This window comes from Labrus mixtus, chromosome 3, assembly GCF_963584025.1.
Source record: "Labrus mixtus chromosome 3, fLabMix1.1, whole genome shotgun sequence".
Taxonomy (NCBI): Eukaryota; Metazoa; Chordata; class Actinopteri; order Labriformes; family Labridae; genus Labrus; species Labrus mixtus.
The window spans coordinates 13862939-13873153 of NC_083614.1; the positions used below are offsets into that span (position 1 = coordinate 13862939).

At 37.6% G+C, this 10215-nt stretch overlaps 1 protein-coding gene across 5 annotated transcripts; it reads right to left on the minus strand.

The window, feature by feature from the left end:
• Positions 1-251: 251 nt before the first annotated feature.
• soat1 (sterol O-acyltransferase 1) lies at positions 252-9580 on the minus strand. 5 transcript variants are annotated; one of them, XM_061032585.1, is made up of 16 exons: positions 9447-9580; positions 8803-8948; positions 7599-7657; positions 5330-5478; positions 5108-5167; positions 4824-4931; positions 4152-4437; positions 3921-3999; positions 3657-3741; positions 3527-3572; positions 3295-3424; positions 3083-3180; positions 2878-2976; positions 2549-2684; positions 2286-2431; positions 252-2159 (listed from the first exon to the last, which is right to left on the minus strand). In XM_061032585.1, exons 2-16 carry the CDS (start codon positions 8945-8947, stop codon positions 2082-2084), a joined length of 1704 nt encoding a protein of 567 aa, XP_060888568.1. In that variant the 5' UTR covers position 8948; positions 9447-9580; the 3' UTR covers positions 252-2081. The 5 variants fall into 5 exon arrangements, with proteins under 5 accessions (XP_060888568.1, XP_060888560.1, XP_060888541.1 ...); XM_061032577.1 differs by having other exon boundaries at positions 9253-9556; XM_061032558.1 differs by having other exon boundaries at positions 9061-9556.
• Between the last annotated feature and the right edge of the window lie 635 nt (positions 9581-10215).

A 10215-nucleotide genomic window follows, 5' to 3' on the forward strand; every position in this document is an offset into this window, starting at 1 on the left:
GTTCCTATGTATACTAAAAAAAAAAATAAAAAAAAAGATTATATTTTAATAGGTCACGTAGGTTTATAAACTTGTGTAAAGCTTCAAAAGTCCTTATTCTTTGCAGTAACAATATGCACTTGTATATGGGTTTCCATGATGAGAATATAAAATAAGACAGACTTTTCCGACATTTTTCAATTGTTTAATTCACCATTTTATACAGAACATATATAAAAACAAAGAAAAGGGGACCAATACTTCATACTTTTTTTTAATTCTTCATAGTTTAAACATTTTAATGTGTCATTACATCATTTATCAGAAATGTGTCTACAGCCCAAAATATACAAATCTGTAAAACTGCCACTTGACACAGTGAGCTAGTCAAGGCAAAACAACAAAAAACACACAATGAACACCCATGACCAAGTAGGAAAAAGTATGCTCCAAAAAATAAATATCGCACCTGTATAGAGCAGCATGTCTGCTGCTTTGTCCTCTTATTCTCTGTAAATATCCGTATTAATAATCCTATCAACACCTCAGATTAATAGACTTCTTAAGAGTCACTTCACAGCAAGTAGCCTACCTCTGGCCTTTTTCACTATTTATTCTATTGTCTATAGAAATAAACAAAAAGTAGGTTGCTGGTATTTGTGTTTGTCAATATAAAATTTGCAAAGAAGGGACTCACAGGGGAAGTTGCATTTTCTCCTGACCAGGCAGCCGATCTGAGTAGAGGAAGCATCAGAACTAAAACCTTTGAATACAGTGCCACCTTGTGGTCATACAGTTTGGAAAGTGCAGTTTTCCATTGCTGGTTTTAACCTTGTATTTTGCATCTCATCATTCACAAATAAATACAGTCTCCTAGCATTGTAATGTATCAGAATTGGCAATATTAACTGTGCATTAGCGTTGCTATTTCCTCAATAATAAGCAAATGTGTTAACACATTTTAAGACCACTGAGACTATAAGCACACTGGGCATTTATATTCCTTTCCCATTAGTTAGACAACATGAGCATTCTGTTGAATTTTTGTGTGATATTAACAACCAAACACTGTCTCATTTAATTTACCCTCACAGTGCAGACTATAGCCCTTAATGCTAATCAAGTATCATCATGATGTCAATGTTACAACATTTAGCAGCCAGCTGCAACAGTAACAACATTATTAAGTTATTCTATAATGATTTCACCTTCACATAAACAATGACCATTGAAAATGGTCATGAACAAATTAAAGCGTCATCCAGATTCAATGTAGGTACAAGCATTTCAACCAGAAAAAAAAAATCAAATCATGAAGAATACATTCAGCAGTCATTAACTCCAACCAGCATAATGAAATGCGCTGTTCCTTAACAATACAGATGGGATAATTGTAATGACCCAACATTCATGTGGCCTTACATCTGCAAATAAAAGGCAAAGAAATATTAACTTTGGGTCTGGGGAAATATAAGGGTTCCAATGTACCATTATCTGTAAAAACTCTCCATCAAAGTTTTAGATTTACTATAAATAATATTCCAACTACATCACCACGTCATACACAACCCTTATTTTCCTCTTGAGAGATGTCGACAGGTGTCGAAGCCACAGCTCCTCACAAATGTATATAATACACCACTTTTTAAAAATCAATCTTATTGGCAGTGAACAGAACTAAAATTGAATGTTTTTTATAAACAACTTACTGAATATTATTGACATTAGAGTAGTACCGGTAATCGCAACATTTATTAAATATTGACTGTTACTGCATTTGTTAATGTTTGTATTCAGCTGCAATCATGATTCTAATTATCATATTGGCACAAGGAGGAGGTTTAAAGTTGTAAAAGGATTAAGTCAAAGGGAATACATCTGAAATATAAATAATATATAAACATTAAAATAGGTCACATGAGGTTTCATGTGAACTTGTAATTTAGTAGTAAACATAAAAACAGTTAAGTAAGGCTTCAGTACAGTTTGGCCTCAGTACAATAAAATAAATCAATGAAAGACCAGATGTTATGAAGGTAACTGAAAGTCTTGTCAAATTTATACTGATCGGTGATTGTCCTAGCCAGTAGTCCAAACGTAGATCACAGCCTGTCAGAGTTTGACATCAGGCTTCTCTGACAGCTCCAGGACCGAGGCTTCAGTAACTCAAAGAACGAAGACTGAAATGAAAAAAACAAACATCATATAATAATCATATCTTCACCTGAACCTGACTTTGTTTTCATGCATTGTGTTGACACAGCATGAACTAATTTACAAACTGCATTAAATGCTGCTGGTGTTACCTCCTTCAGGGGACAGTAACGTTGGGCATACCACTCCTGAGAGTACAGACAGATAATGACTCCGTGACCCAGGAAGAGGGACGTCCACATGATGATGTTCCAGATGGGACCCTTCCTCTGGTCGTGCAGAATGAAGTTAAACATCACTGTGAGAGGGTGAGGAGTGAAAAGACTAAATGATTGAAATGAAATGTTTATAGGCTGATTGTGTAATAAAAGCACAGTTACAGTCTGTGAAGAATTGAGAAGCATGAAAGTCTTACTTCCAAAACACATAAAGAGGCAGAAAAGCACGGGATAGAAGAATCCAAAGCAGATTGCAAGAATGTACTCGTGGACCACTGCAGACACTGTAAACACAAACAGCATGGCTGCTGGTCTGAAACGCTTCTGAGAAATCTGGAAGGAAAACAGCAGAGAGAACAGACAAGTTAAAACCTCAAACAAGCTTAGTTGTCTCCATTCATTTTTCTATTAGCATTACTTGGGTAATGTGTTCGGGACATTTATAAATTGCTTTTCAAAATGATGTTATTTTATTTATTTATTTTCACAAATAGAAATATCATTATCAATATCAAAAAGCACTGACCCACAGGAAGTCCCGGTACACATAGTAGAACAGCCAGTCATGGACGACTACATTCCAAGTGCGGTAATAATTGGCAAAAGAGGTTGAATTCCACCAATCCTGTGTGATCACCATGTGCAATCAAAATCACTTAAGTCAAATATTAAGAAACACATATAAACTTAATTAAAAAAAAAACTGCAACAGCCAGGGACAGCACAAATACCTTATAAAACATTCTGTCAGCAAAGCGGAGCATCTCAGCAAAAGCATTCAGCCAACAGTGGAGGAAGGCAAAAAATCCCAGGAAGAGAACCAGCACCCCTGTAAAGGAAAACAAAAGTAAATTTTTTGAGGAAAGTTTTAAATGTATTAACTACTGTATCCTCATTGAGACTAAGACTATTACATGAATGATAGGGTAGTTGCCGATCTTACCTGGCAAAATGGAGTTAAAGACACAGAGGACCATGGTCCTCAGGTCAAAAAGCTGCAGACTGATGCTACGGAACTGAGGGATGCAGAGCCGCACAAACACGTAATAGGCATAAAACAGACTGCCCAGTACCTGTGTGGTAGGAATGGTTAAAATTGTGAGCAGGGTTAGACTTAAATGCTACATCTTTTCTCTTGACATTTTTAATAAGGTCAGCTAAAAGAAAGTCGGTACCTGCAGTAACTTTGTAGCCACATAGCTCCACCGGATCATTGGGTTCCTGCATTATGTGGGAAACATAGTTTTACCAAACACATGGGCTACTTTTTGTAACAATTAACCAACAATAAGAAGGTCTGTTTACCTGGGGTACTGGTCTCTGTAGATGAGTGTGGGTGCAAACAGAAAGTAGAGATACTGAGACAGCTGAGGGACCACTGGGCTGGGGCCTACAGATGATAGAAGATACTGTTTATAAGCATAGGGACATCGAGAACAAATGAACACAGTTGCCATCAGAAATAAATAAATTGCATGAACTGGCAACAAAAAAAAAAATCAAGTGCATGGATAAACAGGGTAATCAACAAAGATAAAATGAATATGCGTGATCTGGAAAGTTACATACTGGTCTTGTCTTTTGCCCAGCTCTGGACTCTTGGTACATTCTCCCTGACAAAGGAGTGGGTTTTCATCATTAGACGCACCTGGAATTACACCAACAATACAAAACATCACAGCAGCTAGAACAACATTTTAAAGTCAGTCTTTAGAAGAGAGAGCACGATCATACAGCACATTTCAAGCCATGGATATGGTCCTGCTTATAAAGTGGAAGCAGCTGCACTGATTCATCTACCTGTTCCAGGATAACGATGAAGCTGGAGGCAGGTGGCAAACTGTTGGTCAATGCAATATATGTAGGCAGGAATCCTAGACACAGAGCTTGGTAGAGCAGGAATACAGAGCCAAACAGCAAACTGTACAACCAAGGGTGACTGAAGGAGCCGGACTGGGTCTGTGACCACAGGTGGAACAGGGTGTAGGGAACCATCAGCACAGACAGGAACATGCAGATCCATGTGCACACCACCAGGGGGAACTGTCCAAATGCATAGACCAGCAAGTCAAAGTCCAAGACAAGTCTGAGGAACAGGAGATTCAAAACACAGGTGAGATTGAAGCTCTTACAAAAAGTGAAAGCTATAAAAGACAAATCACTGGATCACAAGATGGATATTTAGGGATGCCTTGCTGCCAAGTATTGTTCTGATCTGTCTTCAATATTGGTACTAACATAAATATTCGAGTAAAAATTATGCTTTTGGCCCAGAGGGCGTTTAGGCTATTCTCTCTTACATACTCATGTCATCATATTCTCATTATTGTTCTTAACTCATTTTTGTGTCAATCAAATTAGTTTAAAAAAATGCATATGCTAAACAGGTAAGATGATATTTATTCAATGGAATGGACTTGATTGAAAAGGTGATAAAAATATGGCTTTATTCACAGCAGTCTTGGAAATTACCTGCCTTCATCAATGAAATCTACCACCAGTGTACTGAGGATGAAGAGAATGAGCAGGGCGATGAACATGTGGTAGATGGTTCGGATGTGGTTCACCTCAAACAGTTCACTGTAAAGAAAAAAAGAAGATGAAATTAGACTTTTTACGGCTTCACCGATGTTAACAAACGTTTAAAAAGTGGCAGAAAATCTCAAGGAAGTCTTCGTTATGAACAATTGCTGTGTTGCACTTGAGCTTTCATGAAGCAAAATTTACATTTCATTCATATCAGTGTGCCAACTTACTCTAAGAGGGACCTGCGACTGACAAACAGCTTCCCCTGGCCATGAGGGGGCCGGATATGCCTATGTGAAAAAAAGACAAAAGAAATAGGTGACCTTCAAAATGTAATTTTGTAGTCGAAAAAGGATGTGCATGACCAGGGACGAATGGGGAAAGCCTGCCTATTTCGTCTAAATCTTGTAATAAGTTCAACCACGAAATGAATTGAAGTCATTAGGCAGCACCTTAGTTTGCTCCTCTCCTTGTCTGACAGTCGAGGTGAGAAGACAGCGGGTACAGGTGCTGGCTCCAGGCTGGCCGACTCCTCGATGAGACTGTCCATGAAGTCATTGACCTGACTGTCAAACTGACGCATCAGGTCACTTTTCAGGTACTGAGATAAAGCAAAAGATATTCAAACATAGACAGCAGAAACTGTAAACACATAATGTAGCTCATATTAATGTGGCAATAAAGATGCTGAAGAGAAGAAGATTTATAGCTACAGTTTAATTAGCATTGGTATTAATTCCTCAACAATAGACGGCAAAATTGCTTCCTCAATGTGTCGTGGAGAAACCCACAAAGGCAACTACGCAATCATCAGTAGTTGCTGTGATTATTTGAGTTCAGTTATTTCTGGTATGCCGGCCTCGTGAGAAGAAATGTATAAATTGCTGTTGATAAAAAGCACAGCTAACTTTATGATATTAACAGTAAACAAACTATGAGTCCTGTCCTGTGTTAGCATTATGATGAGAACACTTTTAATAGTTTACTTTGTCATGCAGTTGTTTTAAATCACACTGTAGGCCCTGTTGACATTCAGGGAAGTATATAGGTTTTTATAAGCCACTGTGAAGTAACTGGTCTTAAACTACAAATTGTGTCATTTGCCAATAACAAAAATAAGAGCCCAACCGATTAATAAGCCACCCGATAATATCGGCCGATATTAACATATCCTGTGACTCAGTATCGGCTAATTTGATCGCAGATAGGTGACTACAGTACTAGATTTATTCATCAGTCAAATAGCATTTCATTTGAGTTTAATTGTATTAAACTAGCAGTTCTCTTGCACCAGCAGAGTGTGTTATATGAATTACAACAAGCATTATCACCCTATAGAGTATCAAGCAGAGATGTAGGTACATGCGCAGTCACTTTCCAGTTTTGTCTTTATTATCTTTTCAATAGTGATAGATAACTGCATTTGAGGGATCAACACAATAAATGCGAATATCAATAGCTATCTCTTTAGATCGAGCATAGATCTAAGAAAGATATCGGCCGATATATCTGTATCGCATTTTTTCCCTCCCAAATATCAATGTCGGTATCGGCCCCAAAAATCCCACATCGGTAGGGCCCTAATAAAAATGAAATCCTCGAGACAGAACAAATGAAACAGCAAAGAGGATTTATATAGACTGAAAGCAATCTAATAAGGTTTCAGTTTGAAACAATTCTTAAAACATTATTTGTGTAAGTGGAACAGAAAATTCACAAAACTAAAAAACGCACAGTACAAATATAGACAAGTTTTCCTGACTGTGGATGTGTGAACCTGAAATGTATTGATTCTTGACAGCAAGATGAATAATAATAAAAAATAAAAAAAGTATTCCATCTTGGATGTTATTTAATTATGGCCCAGGTTTTTTACAACATAAATTGTAGAGCTGAGTAAACAGGTCATAAAGTGTTGCAGCTCATGTGTTATTTGTTGTGAACTTTCCATTAAGGGTTACAATCTCAATAGTCCCAATTATGAAGAGAGGCTGGGGAAAGAACCCAGACACTATATCAGATCACCTCAGGTAAATGTCAGTCTCAGTCCATCATGGAGAATTCAAAATGATTGTCTTCTATACATAGTGCACTTACATATAAACGCCTTGAATAAATCACAGAAAACAAGAGAAGAAGCAAAGCAGAAAGTCAGAAAAGGTAATAATGCACCTATTATTTATTTTCTATATAATTATTACTCAGGATTTAACCATTTGGACCAATACTTTCTAAATACTTACAATTGCCATGTATCCCTATTTGTTGGTGGTTCCTCGTATAACCACTTTCGCTTTCTTTCGCTCGCTTTCTTTAGGGAGTGACGGAAAAACCTGGTAATATTCTTCAATGCAAATTCTCCACATGGACCAGAACAGGAAGCAGTAGACTGTATTTCACAGATATTTAACCACTCTTCCTCTGTTGGAGTAATGTTTGCTTCCGTCTCCTACAGTATTGTTGTTCTTGGACAATTGAAGATATGAGTATAATCTTCATACAAACTTTTTGTGAATGTTACCTTTATACACATCAATGAAAATAAGACCCATTTCTCTGCCTATATTAGTTTGAATGTTTTTGTCAAAGTGGTTCCTAAGCTGTAAATATCTGTAGAAGTCTTGTAGGTGTAAGTAAAGTGTTGGAAGCTTTTTACACCTGTATTGGTTGAAAATGCCCCAGGTCTTTGTCTCTTCTACACCCAAAAAACAATCTACTGACCTCTGCTTTTCTTTTCAGCTGTAGTTTTTTGCTGATTACATGTTCCACTTCAAACTTTCCTGAAATTCAAAACAGAACACATGAGTCTGCAGATAAGATAAAAAAAGTCAACATGCTGCTGATAATTATCCCACATTAAATAATAATGCTAGGGTCACACCTGAATTAACAACAGTGCCAACAGAGTTGCCCGGTCACCATGACACAATAGAACTGTGACCTGTTAAATGCCAACATTGATTCCCTCCATTGTCAAATGTTTTAATTGATAACAAAATAGTTAATGTTTAAGTGGCTATCTGCCTTTTAGGAGATGCACAAGAAAAAAATATCGCTTACAGTTCACACACACAAACAACTGATTTTAGTTACATAAGCAGCCCAACAATAAAACTTTCTATTAAAAGATTAACATTTTTGACAGTGATTGAAAAACTTGACAATGGGCTTATACTAAACAAGGTTCTAATAGAGTCCTGTCAAAACAATTATTGTATTGTAACAAGTATTGCCACATCCAAAGGGAGACACACCTATGACATTTTGTAGCAATTACAACCCATTGTCCAGAAACTGAGTAAATTCATTTGATTGTTTTGAAGATTACTGTCAAAATAAACCTCGCCAGCTGCCTGATGGTGAATGACTTACTTTGGAAAGTTGCTGAAGTCAAACAAACAGAGAAAAGAAGATGTAACACTCCACCTCAACCACCACCATGATCAATAGAAGAAACAGTATAGCACACAAAACATGGACTGAATTTTATATTGTATTGAAAGCAGGGAGCCATTTTTTACAAGCATAACTTTTTTTTTTTTTTTTTACCATTCCAAATCCAGTACTTAACTCTAAAAATGCAGCCAGTTCATGTTGTCTATAACATGCCAGTCTGCTGTTTTTCAGTCAACATTCCTCAATATTTTATTATTGACATGACCTTCCTTTCTGTGACATGGAGAAGCTGTGACCCGGTCATTGGGCAACAAAGTTAACCACAACAAGTCAATTCACATTGCTTAAGAGGGAAAAAAATCATCCAATCGTCTGAGAAATGCTATCATTGGCAAATATGTGTTTGGAAATTCAGTAAAACCTAGAAGGGAGGTAAGGGTTGAATCAAGTGCACATCGCATCTCTAATTCCTCTGGAATAAGAGCTCATTGTCCTTTCCCTTGGGCCTGCTGATAAGAAATGTTCTTACCATTGCTGGTGATGAGGGTGTCCCCATTTCTTTGCTGGTGATCCCCTGTATTTTTTTCCTCCTCCAAAGATGTGTCCACATCAGGGTAGGTGGGCATCTTAGGAAAGGCTCGGCAGCGAGACCGGGGGTCGCTGTCATTCTCCATCCTGCAGAAATACAACTTCATCAAAATCAATCAGTATCAACACTGTACTTATAAAGGTGTCACGACTTAAGGACGCATGAATTGTTACTACCACTCAGACGTAGCCTACTCACATGGATAAAATGCTCAGGATGTTCCCCGACAAACAAAACAAAATCTAATTGACAGCCACAGTCACTCTCACATGATGCATGCACAGACAGGCTGCAGACACACAGCTAACATCGAGTTAGCTTCCCTCAGCTGCTTTAAATGGACAGTGTGACAAGCTGCCAGTCAACTACACAGCTTTGAGCTACCCTCACCTGGTTTAATGTTTCAATACTTCTACGGTCGTGCTTTTCCCTGGTTAAACTCACAGCTGCTAGCTCAGGTAACATGCAGTCAAATTAGCCAACTTGTTGACGTCCATCGTTAGCTGCGCAAACAGGTTGACAGAAACGTTCAATGACAACGAAAAGGAAACAAAACAATATATTTTTAGCGACTTCTAAGATACCTTCTCGCTTTTTTATTGAGTCGTCCTCAAACGTTGACGTTTAAATCCTTTTAATCGCAACAATCTGGGCTGCTGCTCACCTTTCCCATTGCATTAACAGGGGATATGAGGAGCTGGGAAACGCACGCTGATTGGTCGAAAGTCTCTCCTCCTTTCGATGTCATCAGCGCCCACAATGCTGACCATCTCTGGCGTCAGATTCAACAGAAGTCATCACAACATCCTTTACTGAAACTGAGGACTACTACAGAATATTCTTACAATTCTGTGTAAGAATGACCAAACGTGTTGTAATTTCCGGATGTGTGAAATCATAAATGTTTCAACACACATTCAATAAACCAGATCACAAGTTTTATTTTCTCCTACATATGCTGTTCCTCATCCTGCTACATAACCTGCACATGCTGAGTCATTTGGTCATTTGATTTAACGCTAAACTTAATGTATTATCTTCCTTGTTTTAGGGAATAGGCTGTTTCTTAATGATCAGCAGACACAAATAGTTGCATTTATGAACTATATTAATAAAACTGTATCCTAGGCAGGACCAAGCCTCACATGTCACTTGATATACTTATAATAGGCTACTTTCTGGGATATATTCCCATAATTTCCCTATTAAGTAACAATGGATAAAAACACTTTCAATCAAGGTCTGGAGTTGTTATGGGTTTTTTTCTTTGTTAGTAGGGTAAGCATTGTTGATACATTTCTTTCAGAGGTGAATATAGTTACATATTTCCACGGATTGTGATCAAACACAAGT

What these genes read in the sequence shown, in the direction of transcription:
- soat1 (XM_061032548.1), bottom strand. Translation starts at nt 8,968, where the DNA reads ATGAAGTTGTATTTCTGCAGGATGGAGAATGACAGCGACCCCCGGTCT. An exon ending in CACCCTCATCACCAGCAATG is followed by an intron (nt 7,658 to 8,802) that starts GTAAGAACATTT and finishes TTTGAATTTCAG; the next exon opens with GAAAGTTTGAAGTGGAACAT. An exon ending in CCTCTTTATGTGTTTTGGAA is followed by an intron (nt 2,432 to 2,548) that starts GTAAGACTTTCA and finishes ACCCTCTCACAG; the next exon opens with TGATGTTTAACTTCATTCTG.